The sequence below is a fragment of the Protobothrops mucrosquamatus genome, unplaced genomic scaffold (genome assembly GCF_001527695.2).
Source record: "Protobothrops mucrosquamatus isolate PMUCROS unplaced genomic scaffold, P.Mucros_1.0 scaffold605, whole genome shotgun sequence".
NCBI classification, from domain to species: Eukaryota; Metazoa; Chordata; class Lepidosauria; order Squamata; family Viperidae; genus Protobothrops; species Protobothrops mucrosquamatus.
In genome coordinates this window covers 833,593-855,953 of record NW_015386903.1, presented here as the reverse complement: position 1 = coordinate 855,953, position 22,361 = coordinate 833,593, and the positions used below count along the sequence as shown (strand labels likewise).

Genomic DNA, 22,361 nt, shown 5'->3' with positions numbered 1-22,361 from the left:
CATCTGATTTTTAAACTGTGCTGATATCCATAAATCTCTCCTATCTCCTACCAAATTCCAAATCTTTTCACAGGAAATGCCAGGAGTTGTGGCTGTGACTTTTGTAAGCTAAGAATCCTCCTTCTGAACTTACAATGTTTTGCTAAAGTGACCTCCTCAACAGAAGAATTCTCTGCTAAATAAATAGGACTCCAAAAATGTAGAAGAGGAAAAAATTCCATGATTTTGAAAGACATTCTTAGCTGTTCTTTCTTTCTCCCCAAAGGACCTTCTCTATGGTATAAGTCTTATCCCATTGCCCAAGGCAGCCGTCAATCTCCAGTTGATATCCTCTCCATGCAAGCTATCTATGACCCCAGTTTGAAGCCTCTCAATATTTCCTATGAATCAGATTCATCTCTTGGCATCTCCAACAATGGGCATTCAGTCATGGTGGACTTCAAGGATGTTGATGATAAAACAGGTGAGCAGAGTTTGATTTTTAAAACCTCCACCCATCCACCCCCTCTAGCTTTCTACACAAGATATAATCCAGGACAGCCATACTTTGTAAAATGAACCAAAGAAACAGTTAATGGCTCTGAGGTTAATTAGAATTCCAGGGATCATTCAGAAATTTATTCCATCTTTAAGGCCATTCAGATAGAACTGATACACAGAATGTAGCCATTGGAAAGATTCTCAAGCATCTTGAGAATGAGCTAATACATCCGAAGTCTTTTTTGCAAGGGAAAAATTGCAGATCTCAGCACAGCATTAGGACTTGGTGCCCTTGAAGGGACTAAAATGGATGACTTTGCACAGATTTCAGCCAATGCATTGTTAAAATAATTTTGGACTTTGGAATTGGCCAAAGTCAGGGCTTCTGTGAATGACCCTTGGTGTTATCACATTTGCTTCCAAAGAAGGTATGAAAGCATTGCAACATTTATGGCTGTGATGTGACACTAGACAATTGTTATATACTCAATAAACCCTGGTTAAGCAAACTGGCTTAATGCGATATATGAGCCAGTCAATGAGTTTTGGAGCTTAGGGCTGAAAGGAATGTACTTTACAACATGGATCTCTGTCTAGGTTTTGGAAGCAAAACCTACCATTTTGAAAGACTATTTTTGTTTCTGCTGTGTGTTGTAAATAAAACAGTAAATCTAGAAAGCGTCTTCCCTTACAGAAACTCTCTTATTGTGATCCCTTTAGTTTTTCCACTTCTGTTATGTGCTTTCAAGTCCGTTTTTTACTCTTGGTGACTTCCTGGATTAGTTCCTGTAGTTTTCCTTGCAAGATCTTGCAAGTGGTTTTCCATTGCCTATTTCAATGATGGCGAACCTTTTAGAGACCGAGTGCCCAAACTGCAACCCAAAACCCACTCATGCATTGTTGGGTGCTGGGTGGGCGTGGCCCATTGGCTGGGTGTGGCCCATTGGGTGGGCGTGGCTGCGGTGGTAACGGCAGACTGGGTGGGACTAAAAAGTTCAATCAATTCCAACTTTGCAAGATCTTATTTTCTCCCGCGAGAAGTTGAAATTGACTGATTCATTGAACCTTTTTTTTTTTGCACACGGTGGCGGAGGCCTAAAGCGAAAAGGTTTTATAAAACCCAGCTAAAGGCCTAGGACTGGGGCGACGGCGCGCGTGCCCATAGAGAGGGCTCTGAGTGCCGCCTCTGGCACCCGTGCCATAGGTTCGCCACCACTGGCCTATTTCATAGGGTTGAGAGGGAAGAACTGGCCTAAGGTCACCAAGGCTGATTTTGTGCCTAAGATGGGATTAGAACTCAGGGTCTCCCAGTTTCTAACATGATACCTTAACCACTACACCAGCTGCCCTTTTGTCCTCTGCCTTTGGCCAGTGAAAATGGGAAGAAAGGAATACAATGATTGTTACTACTCTAATGGAACATCTATCCGTTTCTGCTTTCCTTTTGGGTTCTAGCTATCAGTGGAGGCCCTTTGGAAAATCCTTATAGGCTGAAACAATTCCATTTTCATTGGGGGACAAGCCAAAATTCTGGATCCGAACATACCATTAATGGGAAATCTTTTCCTTGTGAGGTGAGTTATTTGAAAAATGTTGACTGAGCAAAACTGAGCACAAAAGAAAGCATAAAGAAGATGGAGCATCTGTAGACCTCTCAGATTAGCCAAAAAAATGCTGAATGGTCTCCCGATTTTTAAAAGCAAAGTTTTATGCCTGGTATAGATATGTGATCACTTAAAAATAAAGTTATTTTAACAATTCTATATAAAACTGGACCTATAGGCTTGTTCTTTATCATACTTTGTTTAGCAAGAATGTGAAAAACAGCAAATGGTTAATTAAAAAGGTTAACTTCACACAAGTAAAATTTCACATGACACATTATGTTTTGCTTAACTGTGGTTTATTGACAATTGGCTGGGTTCACACATGCTTACTCATAAACTACGGTTTGGAAGTTACAGTGGATAGATTCACTTAATATATTAGACCACACACAAGCAGACTGCATTTATATTGTCAGATCTCTCCTTCCTGAATCCTTTTTGGATCTGTTTTATTAGGACTCCCTTTTCTATTCTATGTGAATATCCTGCAAATCTTGCTATGTTCAGGAGTTGTTCTTTTATTTTTCCTCTATGTGGATCCAGTGGCTTTAAAAAGGTTTAGTGGCAGTCATTGATCTAAGCTCATATTTTTAATTCATATATATGGATCTTTAGACTTGGAGCAGTGTTTCTCAAATCTGGAGATTTTAAGAAGTGTGGGCTTTAAAATTCCCCAGCTAGTATGGTTGAGAATTGACTGGCTGGGGAATTTTGGGAGTTAAAGACCACAGTTCTTAAAGTTGTCAAGACTGAGAAACATTTCTCTAGACACTTTTATAAAGCTGGAGTTTCCTTAGCATTTTTGGCAAACTTACCTGGCAAAAATATAATTATCTGCCAAAGTTATTGGATCTTCCCAAAAATTTAACTTCCTTTTTGGAACAAAGCAATACATTTAGGTCACTGCTTGATGTGATGGAAGAACAAGACCTTGTCTGTTTAGGTTTGGGATAACGGCGTTGTCTGATTCTCTTCCCAAGCTCCATTTAGTTCACTGGAATGCCAAGAAATACACAACGTTTGGAGAAGCTGCAGCTGCCTCAGATGGCCTAGCCGTGATTGGGGTTTTCTTAGAGGTGAGAATGTCAGTATCCTGTATGTGTTGTATGCTTATAACCCAGCAGCACATGCTGTAGAACAAGGGTGCCCAACCCTGGCAACTTTAAGACTTATGGGCTTCAATTCCCAGAATTCCCCAGCCAGCCAATTCTGGAATTCCAGTCAATTCTGGAAATTGAAGTCCACAGGTCTTAAAAGTTGCCAAGATTGGACATCTCTGCTGTACAGCATCTGAGATCATACCTTTCCTATGCTATGTGAGTTGTTTGTTTTCTTCAATATGTTACATAAATCCAGCTCTTCTGATATGAAAGTCCAGAGGACTCCAGTAATAGCACATTTCCAACCAACAGATTTAACAAAAAGGGATAATGCAGCTCACAAAAGCTTATAACTGTTAAATAAAATCTGTTAGTTGGAAAAGAGAGTGGCCAGGCTCCTTCTGAACTTTTTTTGGCCCTATCAACTCACCCAACTCTTCTGCTAGCTACCGTGTCTGCAATGCTATGAGTTTCTCTCTGTGCAGAGATGAATAGAATAGAATAGAATAGAATAGAATAGAATAGAATAGAATAGAATAGAATAGAATAGAATCTGGAAGGTACCTTGGAGGTCCTTCTAGTCCAGCTCAAGCAGGAGAACCTATACCATCTCAGACAGGTGAATGTCTAGACTCTTCTTAAAAATCTCCAGTGATGGAGCGCCCATGATTTCTGGGAATAAGCTGTTCCACTGGTTAATTGTCCTCGCTGTCAGGAAGTTTTTCCTTAATTCCAGGTTGCTTCTCTCTTTGATCAGTTTCCAACCATTGTTTCTCATCCTTCCCTCTGGTGCTTTGGTGAACAACCTGACCCCCTCTTCTTTGTGGCAGCCCCTCAGATACTGGAACACTGCTATCATCTCTCCCCTACTTCTTCTTTTCTTAGACTAGCCAAGCCCAAGTCCCGTAGCCGTTCTTCGTATGTTTTAGTCTCCAGGCCTTTGATCATCTTACTTGCTCTTCTCTGAATTTTTTCTTTTTTGTGATATGGTGACCAAAACTGGCAGCAGTCTTTAACTTATTCTGTATTGTAATTGCCTCTGCTTTTAAATTGCACTTTCTCTGGCCTTTTCGACATTTAGGTTGGACAAGAACATGCTTCTTTGAACAGATTAACCGATGCCTTCTACATGGTCAAATTTAAAGTAAGTTTTCAAAGTAGATTGCTCCTGAATTATACGGACATGAATATTGACATTATTTCTTATTGGGTTTTTGTCTGTTATGTACACCTTTCCTTTATGCACCTGTTGAGCCAGTGGTTAGATATGCCTTGGTGCCAGCCTGGTTTCCTTTTACTGCTAACTCTTCCAAACATACAGCAATGGCTTTCGCCAGTAATGTTCTCTCTTAATTTTCTTTTTTTAAAAAAAAATATATCAAAATCTCCCGTGTCAGATAACACATTCTTTCCTGCTGAAACTTCTACTAGGGAACAAAAGCTGAGTTCAGATCTTTCAACCCAAGCATTCTGCTTCCTTCCTGTAAAAAATACTGGACTTATGTCGGCTCTTTGACAACGCCGCCCCTCCATGAAAGTGTAACCTGGATAGTCCTGAAGGAATCTATCCAAATATCAGAGAAACAGGTAAATCTTGACGGTGAGTGATGAAGATGCAGAAGTCACTTTTTTTGAGCTGTCACTAAATGAACTGTTGTAAGCCGAGGACCAGCTGTATTCTCATCATTTCTGAATGTAATCTTTGGAAAAAAAAAAAGTCTTTTAAGCATCAGACAAGGGCCTATTTTTTTTTATTGCCATAAACCGTGTTATATTGTTTTCCGTGAAACTGTTTCCTTCTTTAACTACTTACATCAATTTCTTTTTGGTTGCTATATTTTAGATTTAAAAACATTATACCGTACATGCATTGTACTAACATGTAGCACTTTTTGTGTGTGTTTGTTTGGCTATTACGGTGCTTTAATTGTTTGAAATCAAAATTTGTAAATCTGTTGCAAAAAAACCACCCCAAATAACACTGGATGGATAATCTAGTGATGAGTATTAATGGATGAACAGAATGAAACAAAAAAAAAACCACATGATGAAAGTGCTCAGGTGTTTTTGGTATTATTTGTTTGTTGGCGTGTGACCAACTGTGTTTCTAGCTGTAATGCTGTTTCTCGGGTGTTTACAGATGGAGAAATTCAGAAGTCTCCTTTTTACAGCAGAGGAAGACGAAAAGATCCCGATGGTGAATAATTTTCGGCCCCCTCAGCCTCTTAAGGGGAGAGTCGTTCGGGCATCCTTCAAGGTATAAAAAGATCGAATGAAAAAGGATAAGGAAGAACATTAAAGAGAATTTCTAGTATCAGCGGACTTTAAGACTGATTTTCATCCCAAGCTTTAAAATGCAAGACAACTACAGGACATCTACTGAGTTCGACATGATATCTTGAAAAGCTTCCATATCACTCCAGACCTCCACAGAAGAGGTTTTTAAGAACATGAGCCCTCCTTCCTTCCTTCCTTCCTTCCTTCCTTCCTTCCTTCCTTCCTTCCTTCCTTCCCTTCCCTTCCTTCCTTCCTTCCACAGTTCTTTTTTTTCTGAACTACTGAAAATTGCAAGTGGTCTCCAAGCCTCTCAGCTTGTCTGTGAGTTGTCCCTTGGGTTATGGAAGGACCAGCATTTCGGATACCATTTTATGTTCACGTTACCTGTCACCCACTGTAGAAAAATAGTTGGGATAATTTAGGAAACCAGAATGAAAAGTCCTTCAATATTTCTACCTGAAAATTAATGGGTGTTAAAGGGCAATATATTTTTCACAGCCATCAGTATTAGCTGTCCTCAGATGTGCTTTTATAGCCACAAAGCCTAAAATAGGCAATAGAAAGTTGTGCTTGACTAAAGCCGCCAATACTTCAATGCTTTGTTTGAACTTCGTTGCCCTTCATGCTATATTTTTCTGCTTCGGACAATCCTTTCCGAAGATGTTTGCCAAGGATAAAGAACCATAATCCTTCAAAAATGCTGCTGAGCTAAAACTCCAATTTGGTCCTAACCAGTATGGATAATAGTGGGGGGGAATGGTGTCAGTTAGTTTGAGAACCTCGAATTCATTCCTGGCCTTTGTAGACCTAAATTCACACATCACAGCAAGTTGCAATGAGCCTAACCATGTTTTCTTGAAGAGTTTACACATTGCACTGAGCTCTAACCAGGCAAATCCAACCACTGATTAACAATGGTTCTTCAAGACTTGTACAGTTTTCCTTCTTTAATGTAATGTAATGTAATTTAATCTAAGGCTTTTCCAACAGTACATGTCATCTCTCATTAAACAGCTACGTTTCTAGAGACCCCGAGAGGCAGTTCACACTCATACAGGACCCCCGAGAACCGCATTTCCTCAGGTATTCACCTTCGTTGGAAAATCACCCTCCCCAAATCATTTGACAGTGCAAAGTTTAAATTATTATGATGGCCACGCAGTCAGCCAGAGGTTTAGACTGGATTTGACACATATGTCTGCCTACCAAGCGCTTCTAAAGGACCTGGGATAGGTAAAGGTTGTTCTTTAATAATATTAAAGGTATCATTGTGAGATGTAAGTTGTTCCCAGTAAAGCTGCTTTTGCAGTTGACAGATGGTGATTGTGTCAATGCTGAAAGTATTCAAGTGGGGCTTCAGATGGTTTTGGCTGCAAAGTGCCCATTGGTATTATTTTCGCTTCCTTTTGCCATAGTCGTTCTATTTCTATTCACAGTTTCCTTGTGATATGCATGGGAAAATCCCATGGGGGGGGAGGCCAAATCCACTTAGGGCTAGGCTAGGGTTAGGTCTCCATGAATTTGGGTAGGAAAATGGACATCATGAGTGGATGCCTAGCACTTATGCTTAGGAGGGTGCAGACTTTTTGATCCTACCCTATTTCTGTTTCCAGATGAAATACATGGGAAAATCCCATTGGAGGGCAAATCCACTTAGGGTTAGGTCTCCATGAATTTGGACAGCAAAATGGACCCCCGCCAATGGATGCCTACCACAACGGCGTGCTTAGGAGGGTGCCGAGTATTTGAGTCCACCCTATTTACCTACGCTTAGGAGGGTTTTTGTATTTTGTGACTATTATTATTCACAGTAGTAACTGGACTCTTGCAATGATTGAGTTTACATCAGAAGTGGCTTGACCTCTCTTGGAGATCCGTTTGATTTCTGATACCAAAATAACGAACAATAGAAAGATATGGAGGAAAACCAAAAGGTGTATTTAAATTATGTTGGTTCATTTTTGAAGCTTGCGTAACAAGAAAAGATGATTTTACCAGTCTATGCAAATAAATAAACAAACAAACAACCACAGATGGTACAACAAGTTGGGCTTTTTAAACCAACCAAATGGTTTTCCAGAAGTTTATAGTCCATCAGCTTTTTAACAGATTATAACTGAAGGTATCCACAGGGTGTCATCCAGCATCTTTTTAAAAAGGGCTTTGGTGCTCAAGTTTTTTCTTTTTTTTTAAGATGCATTTTGGCATTTCCCCTAAATACAAATAGGGAAGTACACCTGAAGAGGAGCCCAAAATTACCAACTCGCTGACATTTATAACAGTGCAGAAGACAAGTACTTGAGTTATAATGGAAAAAAACCCAGCCTCTAATTTGGAGAGGTTTGCAACAGGAAGCGTGACAAACGTCAACCTGGGTTTTTCCATCACCACCATCAACATCCTTCTTCCTTCCCACCACTAATAATAAAAAAAAAGAAGCAAAAAATGGATTTTCTGGTTTGGGGGCTTCGGTGAGATCCAAGCCGAATGCTCTCTTCTGACATTTAAAGGCCAGAGAGTTTAGTAATTGATTAGTCTTTACGACCACATCCAAAATACACTTAAACACGTAGCCTTGCTCAGCCAATTCGCAAGGAGCCGGGTTTTGCAGCTCTTTCGCAAGGCGCCGAGAACGCCTGGGCGACCCGGGAGTTAGCTTGCGTGTTCACTTCTCTGCCTCGTGCAACGTCGGAATCCGGCGGGCACCTCGCCCTCGCCCTTCCACCCGCCAAGGCAGGCCGGCCGGCTTTGATCCCGAGGCCATCCGAGGACAAAGCGAGGCTGGCAGAGATAAGCAAAGGGCGTATCGTATCCCGGCGGGCGTGGGGGAAGCTGCTCCCTGCCGGCTTTCCCCTTCTCCAATCCAAAAGGCTCTACAGCGGCTCTACACGCGGGTTTGGAGAACGTGGGTACTTGCGCGCACGTGGATCTTTCCGTGTTTGCAGGCGCTGCGGTCCTGGGTGGGAGAAAGAATGGCTGGGCATGGGGTTAGGCGTGACTTCATCCAGGCTTGTTAAGGGATCGCTGGCTAAATCGGCTTGTTTGGAAGGCTCCCGGGTCGAGCACCTCCCCACTGGAAACGGCTCGGGGAGGGTTTATGTCGAGGGGAAGCAAGATTGGGGTTGGGCTCGCTGTCATTTCCCGTGTAGGAGGGGAGGAGCGCCTCGCCTCGCCTCGCCTCCGAGCAATTCACACGGCTCCGGTTGCTCAGCAGGCAGGCAGGCAGGCAGGCAGGCAGGCAGGCTCGCCCGACACGAGGTACGTCTTTCTCCCAGTCTTCCTAAGGTTGTACGGGCGCGGATGCTTCGCCTTGAGAACATGCGGGTTCGCGTCATTCCCTGGGGATGCCGGCCGTCCCAAAGAACCCGGGGCCCGAGCACGTTCCACACTACCCGTTCACACGTTCTACGAAGCCTGCTGGGCGGGTTCCGTGTGCATTCGGAACTGTCCGCGTTCTGGGGAAGCGTGTCTGTTGAGGCTGCAAAGCTCCGAGCGGCCGCTAGGGGCAGCAGAACCCAGCTGGGTAAAGCCCTACGCGAGTTTAGCAGTGACGCGGAGGGGGCGTGGCTTTGCCCCACGGTGGCCACTCAGCTCCCTGATCGCCCTCTCACGCCTCCCGCTGCAGCCAATGGCTGTGCGACCGAGGGGCGGAGTCAAGCTTCTATTGAAGCTTTTGCTTTGCCTTGCCATATACTGTATTCCAGCTGTTACTTCTTCTTCTGAACGCCCCAAACTGGAATGTGATTAATTGCAATTGAGGAAAGAAGCAGGTTTTTGTCTTTTTCGCGGAGGTTTCTGCGTGCAGGAAGTCCGCAGGTGAACATCTGAAGAAAATACAGGGTTGGTTTGGCTTGTTTTGGTTTTTAATTTTTAATTTTTAATTTTTTAATCTCTTTCTCGGTGGTGTTTATCCAGGGAGTGTCGTGTCAAGGCGATCAGCCATTAATTGCTGCAGATCAGCCCTGGTTCGGAAACGGAGCTGAGTTCAGGAGTTGCAAAAGAACTCTCTGAAGCTGGAAGAGTTGAATGCTTAGTTCCCAGCTTGCCATTTGGGTTGCTATTAAGTTTTATCGATTGATATTAGATTTTTGATGGCTCTTTAAAGGCGCTGCGCCAAATTGGCTGCAGCAGAGAAGAAGAATTTTTTGCAAAAGGAGGCTCTGCGTTCCGTTTTCCTTTTTAAAACGTTCATTGAAGTTTGGAAGCCGAATTAAAACGGTGCAGGTTTGGCATTCAGGAAGAAGGAAGAAATGTAATAAAGTGGGAAAGAAATGTAGATTAAAGAAGTAGAAAGGGGGGGGGAGGAAAAAGATTCTAAAGAATATCCCAACTTTTTTCAAAGCTGTGAAATTTGAAGATGGGGGGAGGCATTTGCTAAAGTTTTATTTCTCTCTCTCATATGTTGGGAACGGATTTTACAAAATGAGCTTTCTTATAGGGCGTAAGCTTAATAGAGCATCAGTTTCTTTATTTACTGCATTGGTTAACTTGTCACGGAGTAAGGAGCAAGGAGCAAGGAGCGTGGCGTGTTCCACAGCTGTGCATTCATCATATGAAATCTGAAATGTTTTGGAATCTGTGTGAATGCAGCCACTTTCTGTGGTTCATTAAAAGAGGAAGATCTGTGGGACCCTGCAATAAGAAGCCACTGCTTTAATAACCTGGATCATTGAAGTAGCACATCTTTAATGTGATTCTAATTGCAGCTTGCAATATAATTTTTGAAAACTTGTGTAAAAAAGCCTATCCCTGAGACGTTCCCAGTTATCTTGTTCTGTTTTTGCTGTCTGGCCTATTTGCTCCTGCAAATATGGATCCATGCACTCTAATATCACAAAAGCAAAGTCAACCTTGGCCACAAACACTGTTATCAGGTCCTAAAATAACATTCCTGCCGCTGACCTGTTATTCAAACAGCCCAAAGTTTAGTTTGATGTGTAACAAAATGTGACTATTAAAAACCTGGGTACATTTTAGGTTGTGTTTTGCTCAGGTGGCCTGACCCCCAAGGTGTTTAGCTGCACATTGTATTTTTCACTGTGAAGCAATTATGTGAAGGGAATGCCAGGGGTGTAGTTATAGAGTGGTAAATTGCTGTTTTAAACCGAAGGTTTGTGACATAATAAAAGAGAAGACTTTAATATTCAGATTTAAAACAAGTGTTTGTATTTGGTGTTTCTGTAGCTGATCTGAGTCAAAAGAAAGGTACTTTAACATACTATGGAAAATCAACCCTAAAAGGCTACTACTTTTGTCACGGCAATTTTTTATTGTGTGGCATGCACTGTCTTACAGAATTTTCGTACATTGTAGTGGAATCCTTTTTCCGTGCAAGGAAAAGAAATCCTTGTCTATGGATAGCAAATGTTATCTAACATTATCAATATATCCGGTATATATTGTGAATACATTTAAATTTATAGGTAAGGAAGAATGATGGTTTTGTTTTGCAGGCCCTGACAACTGGCATGTTTCTGTCTATCTTTTTAAAATCTGACTACATTGATTTTTTTCAACAGGTCTTGGTGAAGGACATCTGCCCTGCTAATATTTGGAAAAAGCAAAAACATGAATGATTAACAAGGTAAATAACTTTGAAATGTTTCATAATTCTTCCTGGTATTTTATTTTCTTTTTTTTCTGTGAGTAGAAAAAAAACGATTGATTGTAATTTACAATATTTCCACTTTTTTCCCATTTGTTTGTGCTAGAAACAAACAGAAGAAAAAGTGGCAATGTTGTATTTATCAAAAGGAAACTTCACAACTTCTGTTTTTAATGAGAAAGACAGTGGATCTTGCCCAAATTATATACAGGTAGTGCTTGGTTTACGAACACAAATGGGACCAGATTTTTCATTGCTAAACAAGGCAGTTGTTTAGGAATCCAGATTCCCCTATAATCTTTGCTTATCAGAAGTTGACTAGGAAGATCACGGATGACAATTACAGGACCCTACAACCATTGTACATATGTCTCAGTTGCCAACTCCTGAATTTTGATTACGTGACTATGGGGTCTGTTGTAACTTCAAATGGTTGTAAATTGAGGACTACTGTCTAGATTAAATGTTTAATTACTAAGCAAACCATGGACTGCAAGTCAAACTAGTCAGTCCAGAACAACTGAGTTTTTGATTAGCAGACATAAATTTGTATACTTTGGACACATAGTGCAAGTGGATGACTAGAAAAAAAAGCTACACATCAGGGGTCTTCAAACTTGGCCCTTTTATGACTTGTGGACTTCCAGAATTCTTGTGCCTGGCTGAGGAATTCTGGGAGTTGAAGTCCACGAGTCATAAAAGGGCCACGTTTGAAGACCCCTGCTATACATCATAAGATTCAAACATGTAGCGGGAGGGGAAGATAATAGTGGACAGATAGCAAGCATTTATCTATGCAATATCCAGGATTTGTGTCCTACTCGGTATTAACTAAAAACTAGTTTAAATTTACAGGCACAGACGTTGCCAAGAATAGGAGGGCATGTAATGTCCTGTTTTGGCTTTTAAATCAATAGGTGCTCCCACTGTAACTTGTGCACTGTGATTTACAGCTTAGCGAGTTGTTAACAGCCAATTATGGCTTATTCTACAAAAACGGATTAGCAGACTGTGTTGATGCAGCTGTAATTTGGGGTAAATAGAAACTTTAATGGTATGTGAAAACGACCTTGGAAGGGGGAATTTAAAAAATGCTGCCTAGAGGATGATCAGATAAGGAGGCAGCCTGCAGCTGAACAACGGGGCAAAGAAAGAAACTTAGAAAAGGTCCACCCTAGCTTATCCCGCAGTAAAGAGAAATGGTGGGATGAGATACGTTCTTTCAGACTTGCGAAATTCTGTGAATGTAGCCTTATAATAAAGTAGAATTAGCTCATCTTGTCATATTTCCTGTCTGGTGTGCTTGGGAGGCAGACAGAAACAGCTACGAGACAGTAACTGCATAATGCCTAATGCAAAAGAGCAAAAACAGGCGGTGCCAAATGATGAAACAAACCAGGACTTCTCTGTATGAATGTGATCTGCGTTCATTCACTGCCTTTCTTCCTCCACCTGTCTCGAGCAGAAGTTGTCTCATGATCAAGTGGCCTCAGTTATGAAAGGAGCAGGGCTTCTTTGTTGCTTCTTTGTTTGAGGATGGAAGGGGCCAAAAACTGGCAGCTAACACGTTAGAACACAGAGCATAGAATAATAGGGTTGGAAGGGACCTTCTAGATCTTCTAGTCCAACCCCCTGCCTATGGTAGGATATCTACACCATTCCAGACTTTGTTTGGGCTTGATAGTGAGGGATACACGTGATCAGAAAGAATAACAGGATAACAACAGAATAACAGAGTTGGAAGGGAAGGCGGCGGTCCTCCAGTCCAACCTCTCCCCACCCAAGCAGGAGACCCTACACCGTTTCAGACAAATGGTTGTCCAATCTCTTCTTAAAAACCTCCAGTGATGGAACACCCACAACTTCTGGAGGCAAGTCCTTCCACTGATTAATTGTTCTCACTATCAGGAAATTTCTCCTTAGTTCTAGGTTGCTTCTCTCCTTGATTAGTTTCCATCTGTTGCTTCTTGTTCTGCTTTCAGTTGCTTTGGTTGACCTTCTCTTCTTTGTGACAGCTCCTCAAATATTGGAAGATTGCTATCATGTCGTTTCTAGTCTTTTTTTTCATCAGATTGGACATACACAATTCCTGCAACTGTTCTTCATACGTTATAGCCTCTGGCCTCCTAGTCATCTTTGTTATTATCTACCTTGTTGTTATCTTTGTTGTTATCTACCTGGTTGTTATCTTTGTTGTTAGCTATGTTATATCCTGCAGTTTGCAAGCAGTGCAAACAATGGTCAATAAAATGCAATGAATATTGTTGAAATAGCAACCTATCAACAACAGCATCTTTGTTACTTGAACAGTTGGTGACTGTTGTGATTTTGGAAGAAGGCCAGGAGAAAGAAGATCTGGTTGAGCAGGTTTGTTGCCTTCCTGTCTCTTTCTCCTGTGATCTTCTCAAGGGCAGATAATAGACCGTGGGTGGAGGTGAAGGAAGCAGCTTACCTTTCTCCTTCTATTTTGCATCAAGTTTGGGCGAAGCTCCCTTGAGTTGCAGAATTAAAGTTGGGGATTACTTGTACATCTCGTGAGTCATGTATTTACCACCGGGCATTTGCACATCACTTGAGCTGCTAAGAAGGCATGGTACTTTATCTTAAGTCTAGCATTGGAAGCAGCCTTGAGTTTATCTGAAATCTTGATTCTTCCAGCCCAATTTTAGGCTGTGGGTTGAATTTATAAATTTGTCTGATGTCAAATTCCCCTGAGATTGAGAGGAAGTGGTTAAAGGAATTTAGCTCTGACCTTGAAGAGGAAGAGGGCGAGAGAAGACAGTTACTCAGCCTTGGGAAAGTACAACGTAGGAGAAAGAGGCTGTATTGTCCTTCAAAAGGAATGGTGAAAGTTCAAAATAGCTGTAAAATATCTGGGTCCTCATTTTACTCACTTCAGAAGGATGGAAGGCTGAGTCAATCTTGAGCCAGTGAGGATCGAACTGCTGGCAGACAGCAGAATTAGCTTGCAATACTGCATTCTAACCACTGTGCCACCACGGCTCTTAAGATATTGTTGTCCAGGTAGTCCAAACAAGAAATAAAAACCACGAGTTCCTGCTACCTTTATTGTAAGGTTACAGGGACAAAATCTTGCAAATCTGAAAGCTCTTTCACCCTCCTTTACTTTTACTTTCCAGAAAAGCAGGGTAGGTCCCTTCTGAGGTGCTTCTCGCATCGCTTTGCTTTCTGTGGACTGAGATACCTTTTACATGATAATTGTCTGTCCTGTTGCTCTTCCTCCTTTTTTTTAAGGTCATTCCAACATACCATTACAGGTATTAGGTAAGAAAAACCCAAAGCCGCAGAAGATTTGGCAATCAATCTCAAAAGATTTCTACCCTTAGCCCTTTTTTTGAAAATGTAAAAATACCGAGTGTTGTAAGGATGTACAAGCTATTTAGCGATGTTGCCATTTTGAAATCTTGGAGATTACAAATTTTATTCAGTTTATCCTAAGATAAAATACAAAGAAAAATGAAAATAATAGAAAAACGGAGGGAGGAGAAAGGGAAGAGAAAAAAGTGTAAGTGAAAAGGGAAAAGAAAAAAAAGCATTGACTTCCTACTCATTTTGGTATAGTACAGCTATGCTGACTCAGGAATTCTGGGAGTTGAAGTCCATGAGTCATAAAAGAGCCGAGGTTGCCTACCCCTGGTAGTAGAATACAGTAAAACCTCAACTTTTGACTTTTACATAATAATATATACTAGCCATTTCTGTCTGAACAAAACAATCTAATTAGAAAATCCCCAAATCATTTCCATCTCAAGCACAAAGTCCCGAAGTGGTTTCCGAGTAGAAGAGATATTGCAATTATGAAAGTGTTCTGCTGCTGATCCCTGCTAGAGCCCAGTTGTTGTTGTTAGTTGCGAAGTCCTGTCCGACCCATCGCGACCCCATGGACAACGTTCCTCCAGGCCTTCCTGTCCTCTGCCATCTTCTGGAGTCCATTTAAGCTCATGCCTACTGCTTCAGTGACTCCATCCAGCCCCCTCATTCTCTGTCGTCCCCTTCTTCTATTGCCCTCAATCTTTCCCAGCATCAGGCTCTTCTCCAGTGAGTCCTTCCTTCTCATTAGGTGGCCAAAGTACTTGAGTTTCCACTTCAGGAACTGGCCTTCTAAAGAGCAGTCGGGGTTGATCTCCTCTAGGACTGACCGGTTGGATTGCCTTGCAGTCCAGGGAACTCGCAGGAGTCTTCTCCAGCACCATAGTTCAAAGGCCTCAATTCTTTGGCGCTCAGCCTTTCTTATGGTCCAACTTTTACAGCCATACATTGCAACTGGGAAAACCATGGCCTTGACTATACGTACTTTTGTTGGCAGGGTGATGTCTCTGCTTTTTAGTATGCTGTCTAGATTTGCCATAGCTTTCCTCGTCAGGAGGCTAGAGTCCTGACATATCGTTTAATTTCTCCCATGTGAATGCTGCCAGATTGATGACTGTAAGCTGCCTATGCAGACAGAATTATTATTTGGAACAATTATAAGCTCTTATATCTCCGGGAGCCTCTTGGTGGAAAGTAATTTGGAAAATCAACGCCTTGCTGTCGAAATTGTGCGCTCTTCCTGTTTTCTCCTTTAACTATGTTTTCGTTTTACTTGTAGACTTTCCAGAACACGCCGATTGGAAGTCTAAGGGAATCGTAGGATGGGCATTATGCCTAGTTGGGTTATCGTTTCAAGGTCTGCTGTTGCCACTTTGCCTGGCAGAAGACACCTCTATTCCAGATGTGTTCTCTCCCCAAATCAAGCATGGAAACGTTTGCTTGCCAGAGGTCGTTCAAGTTGGTCTCCAGCAAGATGCAGTTGCAAGGTCAATGGCGCTTTCCCTCTGGGAAAAGCGTTCCGACATACCTCCACAGAGGAAGAAGACTTGTCTTTTCACTTGACACCATCACAGATCAATGAGGTCCTAAGGGCGAGCGAGTTGTCCTACACCGTCCCTGAATTTGATGGGAAAAATCCCAGCTCAGTATTGAAGTTCGAGTCCAACCACTTGGGAGCCAACGTGCCGATGGAAGACCGGCGAAGTGCGGCAACCTGTTTGCAGACGAGGGGAATGATGTTCGGGGTCTTTGATGGCCACGCTGGCTACGCCTGTGCTCAGTCGGTTAGTGAGAGGCTGTTTTCTTACCTCGCTGTTTCTCTTCTGCCTCGGCAAACGCTGGAAGAGATTGAGTTGGCCATGGAGTCTATGAAACCGATCCTGCCGATCCTTCAGTGGCACAAACACCCCAATGACAGCTTCTTCCATGAGGTTGCCTCCCTGTACCTGGAGCAGCTCAGAGTGTATTGGCAAGACTTACTGAACTTGGACACCGACCTTGGACTGACGATAGAAGAAGCTTTGGTTGGTGCTTTTAAAAGGCTGGATTCAGACATATCGCTGGAAGTTCAGGCACCTTCCCGAAACGAACTGCTGAAAAATATCGCTGTTCAGGTGGCTTTCTCGGGTGCGACGGCCTGCTTAGCTCATGTGGATCAGATTCATCTGCATGTTGCAAATGCTGGGGACTGCAGGGTGATCCTGGGAGCTCAGAACCCCAACGGCACCTGGTCTGCTTTACCCCTTACCCGGGATCACAATGCTTTCAATGCGTCGGAAATCTTGCGGTTAAAAAGTGAACACCCAGCTTCTGAAGGGAGCACTCTCATCCTGAACGACAGGTTGCTGGGAGTCCTTATGCCTTTTAGAGCTTTTGGAGATGTCATGTTCAAGTGGAGTCAGGAGCTGCAGCAGAGCATCCTTAAAAACCGCTGCAACCTGGAGGATTTAAACATCTATGAGTTCGTCCCTCCATGTTATCACACACCCCCTTATTTGACTGCTGAGCCAGAGGTCATTTACCACAAAATCAGGCGGCAGGATAAGTTCCTGGTTCTTGCTTCTGATGGCCTGTGGGACATGTTGAGTAATGAAGAGGTGGTCCAGCTCATTGCAAGCCATACGGTTGAAGCTGATGGTCAGAAAACNATAATAATAATAATAATAATAATAATAATAATAATAATAATAATAATAATAATAATAATAATAATAATAATAATAATAAAGTTGGAAGGGACCTTGGAGGTCATCTAGTCCAACCCCCTGCTCAGGCAGGAAACCCTACACCATTTCAGACAAATGGCTGTCCAGTCTCTTCTTAAAAACTTCCAGTGTTGGAGCATTCGCTGCTTCTGGAGGCAGGTTGTTTCACTGGTTAATTGTTCTAACTGTCAGGAAGTTTCTCCTCAGTTCCAGGTTGCTTCTCTCCTTGATCAGTTTCCATCCGTTGCTTCTTGTCCTGCCTTTAGGTGCTTTGGAGAATAGCTTGACTCCCTCTTCTTTGGGGCAGCCCCTGAGATATTGGAACACTGCTATCATGTCCCCCCTTGTACTTCTCTTCGTTAAACTAAACATACCCAATTCCTGCAGCCTTTCCTTATATGCTTTAGTCTCCAGTCCCCTAATCATCTTTGTTGCTCTTCTCTGTACTCTTTCTAGAGTCTCAACATCTTTTTTACATCGTGGTGACCAAAACTGGATGCATCCACCAGAGAACTTTTCTCAAACCTGCCTTAGCAAAACAATTCCAAAAATGAGAAGAATTCTCTCTGATCTGTCCTGCTCAAGATTATTGAGGCTGAAGCCAACAAAAAGGATACCCTCATTGCAAATACTTATTTGATAGATTCTCCACTAGAGAAATACTAAGACGGTATCTGAAAACGCATGCACACACAGCCATATGATCTACCACTAACCTCTCAAATGTCAACTCAGTTTAGCTGCTCTATGTGACCTTACCATCTCCCTCTCTACCCTTACAGTTTCTACATTCCTGTTCTGCGTAGATTACAGTGCCTCCCATTATGTAGAGTATGTTCTCTAGATTAAGGGTATCATTTCTGGGCTATATTGTTTAATGTGGCTGGATAAAATATCCTAGAACATTAAAATTCATTAACGTAAGCAGGCCCTTATTGTGTTTAAAACAGACCAACATATCCTTGAATATTGAAGTATCAATGATAACAAAGAGGATGGGGTGGTCCTCTCAGACCAATCTCCAGAACAATGCAGGGTCTCACCAAGATACAGTTAATTTCAGAGGAATTTGAATTGGAGACATTTTCCAGAAGCTGGCCTGTACTTGAGTTAGACACAGTTCAACAAGTTATGTAAAAAATAGGGTCAGTAATATTGAGAAATTACTAATCTTTATAGAACGTGCTTACAAGATAACAGATGTTTCTGCTTCAAGAGGAAGCATATTTATTTATGTATAATGTTAATTTAACATAGTACATCAAGCATTTTTAAATGTTAACAAGTTAAAATGAGCTAGCATTGAGATGAAGAGAGCATTTATTACACGTACATACTTTAAAAATATGTTCAAACCTTTTACAACTTATTCTGCTCGGGAATAAAGGTATGAAGGTGAATGAAAAGATAAAGAAGTCAGTTTTGCTGTTTTTTTATGCAAAATACACTGTGCTGGTTTTGGGCCCAATACTGTATTTATTTTTAGATTTATATCCTGCTTTTACAAAATACACAACAAAATAAACCCATAAACCCAACAACAATAAAAAAAATTAAACCAAATCAACTCATAGAAGCTTGCAATGCTCTTGACTGCAATATTCACATACCTTTTTCTAGCATCGTAACTTTTTCCATTTTTCTAAGCAGGGATGAAGCACAGTCAGGAAGCATAATAAAGCACGACACCCATCCAATCCATGAAAAAAATGAGCTGGAATCAACTGTTTTGCCTTCTGCTGATCCCTATTCTGTCTCAGGATACTGCTGAGTGAGGCTGCCCTTACTGGTTTAATGTGGGTCAATGAAGAACGGTGATGGATATATTTTCCCCACTTTTGTTTTCTCTCCAACTGAGGGTTACTTTCCTCTAAATCAGGGGTCTTCCAACTTGGCCCTTTTATGACTTGTGGACTTCAACTCCCAGAATTCCTCAGCCAGGCACATTGGCTGAGGAATTCTGGGAGTTGAAGTCCACAAATCATAAAAGGGCCAAGTTGGAAGACCCCTGCTCTAAATGGATGAAGATGGATAGGTGAAGACAGAAAAGCTGATTTAGCCCCCATCGAGATGTTCAGTGGACAGGTGACAACATAGCCATGTTCTGTGCTTGATACTGTTTACGAATACAGGTTTAGTGCTGTTCTGAAATAGTGCTAAACTCATGTCCAATAGCTTGGCTGACCGGTCACAGACCGGCAAGCTCCGATTTTCACTATTTCCATCTGGACCTAACAGTGTTGAATGTGGCCTGCAGCACCCAGAAGCAGCCCATGTGATGTAGGAAAAATGGCACCTTCCCACCAAAATAATAAAAATAGTATTTTTTTAAAAAAGTGTGAAATCCCTTGCCAGCAAAAGAAGTAGAAAACCTGTAAGGCGCTCACTGGTGACAGAATGAACACTATAAAACTGGCAGTTCCAGCTCTATTTCAAGGTTTAAATCAATCTTCCGTGCAGCATAGGCCCAGCAGACTCTCAAAATAATAATAAGTTTTGTGTTTTTTTTAAAAAAAAATAATTAGAAGAGCACTAAACCCACTAAGCATTTTTAAAACCAGTTCTAGCATGTTTCCAAAAGAATGCTAAAGCTGCATTCATAAGCAGCCTTGCATAAGACTTGATAAAGCGCGTACTATGAAAAAGGTGCTGAGCAGGCATTACATAGTTGACCATGGAGAAGCAGGTGGAGGTTCTGTTTTGCAGCTCAAGCCCAAATGGTCATCATAATGTAGTTTGGAGGGGGTCAGCCTCAAGCCCTTGGCCAGATCATCGACTCTCTTGCCAATGAAGCAAGGCAGATCGCATCTCTAAGCTGCCACAGCTGTGGGCTAGAGATGAGACAAAGATTTCATAAGTACATGAGATAAGGGCATGTTTATAGTGTGATTAAGGTGATGTGGAAAGGGTCCACAAAAAGGATCAGGGCAATGAGACTTATTTTGAGAAATCAATGCTCTGTGTGTGGCTGAGATCTCCATAGCAAGCGTTCTCCATCTACAAGCTCATCCAAATTTTCCATCTACAAGCTCATCCAAATTTTCCACCAGCAGCATTTTGGGAGAAGACCTGCGACGTGCGCTCAAAATGCCAAAGAGTTCAGAGAGAATGGAGACCCCTGCTTAGTATTTCAAGTTTTCAAACGGCTTCCTATAATCCGAAGGAGAAGAATTTATAGGTTACAACAAGTTGGAATGATAGCATACCGCCTAGTTAGTATGTGTAGAAATATTTTCCTTAGAATTGAGCAAAACAGAGTCAAATCCGAGACCGCCTTCTGCCACAGATCCCCTCTCACAGACCGGTACGCTCCCACAGAGTGGGTCTCCTCAGGGTGCCGTCGGCCAAGCAATGTCGGCTGGCGACCCCCAGGGGGAGGGCCTTCTCTGTGGGTGCCCCCACCCTCTGGAACGAACTACCCCCCGAGATCCGGACGATTCCGGACCTCCTACCTTTTCGCCGCGCCCTCAAGACATGGCTTTTTCAACAAGCGGGTCTGGCCTAGGGAGAATTTTTAAATAGGGNTAAACATCTATGAGTTCGTCCCTCCATGTTATCACACACCCCCTTATTTGACTGCTGAGCCAGAGGTCATTTACCACAAAATCAGGCGGCAGGATAAGTTCCTGGTTCTTGCTTCTGATGGCCTGTGGGACATGTTGAGTAATGAAGAGGTGGTCCAGCTCATTGCAAGCCATACGGTTGAAGCTGATGGTCAGAAAACGGAGCTCACTTTTAAGAAACCAACCAGCTTGGGGTATGTGCAAGACCTGCTACTTCGGAGAAAGGCCCGGACTGACCAGCCCTGTGACCGGAATGTGGCAACCCATCTCATCCGACATGCCATTGGCACCAATGAGTATGGGGAGATAGACCAGGAAAAGCTCATCGCAATGTTGACTCTTCCTGATGACTTAGCACGCATGTATAGGGATGATATCACCGTTACAGTGGTCTACTTTAATTCAGATGTAATTGATAGATACTATCAAGACGATGAAGAAAGATCCTGAGTTCACTTCACTTCAAATTCCCAGAAACATTCTTGTAGGAGAGCCCATGGAAGTCTCTTTCCTGGCTTCAGGAGACCGAGTTTAGTTCCTGTAAGGCCTTGGATTCCTATAAAAATTAATGAATTTTTGGCTCGTAAAATCATTTGGGGGGCAATCATTTGATTTTAGTGGAAGACTTGGGTTTTGTAGTCAGTTGGGTACCTGGGAGAAGCTGGTAATAGTTGTAGAACCTCAACTTCGTAGTTAGAAATGTGTGAATAGCTTGCAATGCTCAAAATGTCTAAAGTAGATTGGAATAGCAGACAGGGCTCTTTCTCTGTGAGTTCTCCAAAATGGCCATCAGTGAAAAGGTTGCATGTAGGGGAGAGATGAATTATCTTTCTGAGGACACTTTGGGAGGCGGTGGGGCTGGGGATTCCAATCCATACAAACGGACTGATACTGAAAAGCAGAGATGCTGCTCCAAAGGGCGCTTACTCTGAGCCTGTCCAAGAATTATGAATTATATCCAACAATGTCCCTTTGCCACTGCATATCCACTTGTGCCAGGTCAAAATCCCTAGCCACCGGAGTTCCTTAAGATACAGATATTTTCAAAGGTTTGTTTTCTTGTTTTCAGGATAGGAAGACTCACTCTGAGCAAAGTGAGAGATGGTGCAGAATGTTATAGCCCTTCCTGCGTCAAAGCTTCAAATTCCTTGGTCTCTCTTTTCCCACACTCCCTTGAATTGCTGTTGACAATGGTTGCATGTTGACATTCTCTGAATTCCAGTTCTTAGCATCTTTCTTAGAAACTCCAGCTTCTAAACAGGACCCTGGCAGAATTATCTGCTGGAAGGATCAGGCTAAGCTGGGTTATAATTTTGGGCTTAAGGTACAGCTATTTTCAAAGGCTTGTGGAGGGTCATTGAAACACTTCCCTGAATGCAAATTCATTTCTGCAATGCTGAATTTTAGTCTTCTGTTCCTAAGACATTAGCACGAGATTCCTGACGCCATCATCATGTTGCATTAATAGGGAAGATTTCAGCTATTTAAACAGTGTCCACTGTGATCAACTTTCCTCCTCACCTTTCTGTTGATGGCCTGCAACTCCTTTTCTTTACTCATCTGAACTGGCGACTCTTCATATGCTGCACCAATTGCTACTTGAATACTCATAGACAGCACTTCAGGGATTTCAAACTCCTGTTGATTGCTTCTGCTACCATAGCAGTCTTACATGAGTGTCTCTCGTTGACTAA

The 22,361-nt window shown here is 42.3% G+C and overlaps 2 protein-coding genes across 2 annotated transcripts in view; both read left to right on the top strand.

The window, feature by feature from the left end:
* CA7 (carbonic anhydrase 7) overlaps nt 1-11,040 on the top strand; it is a 13,473-nt gene extending 2,433 nt beyond the window's left edge. Inside the window, exons 2-8 of the mRNA XM_015817567.1 lie at nt 266-463; nt 1,936-2,054; nt 3,068-3,163; nt 4,269-4,331; nt 4,619-4,774; nt 5,328-5,444; nt 10,984-11,040. Of these exons, the coding sequence (XP_015673053.1) occupies nt 266-463; nt 1,936-2,054; nt 3,068-3,163; nt 4,269-4,331; nt 4,619-4,774; nt 5,328-5,444; nt 10,984-11,040 (806 nt within the window). The remainder of the gene's footprint in view (nt 1-265; nt 464-1,935; nt 2,055-3,067; nt 3,164-4,268; nt 4,332-4,618; nt 4,775-5,327; nt 5,445-10,983) is intronic.
* A 4,647-nt stretch (nt 11,041-15,687) lies between these two features.
* PDP2 (pyruvate dehyrogenase phosphatase catalytic subunit 2) lies at nt 15,688-21,260 on the top strand. Its single transcript, XM_015817548.1, has 2 exons — nt 15,688-16,912; nt 20,695-21,260. The coding sequence occupies exons 1-2, from the start codon at nt 15,722-15,724 to the stop codon at nt 21,115-21,117; spliced, it is 1,614 nt and encodes a 537-aa protein (XP_015673034.1). The 5' UTR covers nt 15,688-15,721; the 3' UTR covers nt 21,118-21,260.
* The last annotated feature ends 1,101 nt before the right edge of the window (nt 21,261-22,361 follow it).

Coding starts and splice junctions, on each gene's coding strand:
- PDP2 (XM_015817548.1), top strand. CDS start 15,722: ATGGGCATTATGCCTAGTTGGGTTATCGTTTCAAGGTCTGCTGTTGCC. Junction 16,913..20,694: donor ATTTGACTGCTGAGCCAGAG/GTCATTTACCAC, acceptor GCTGAGCCAGAG/GTCATTTACCACAAAATCAG.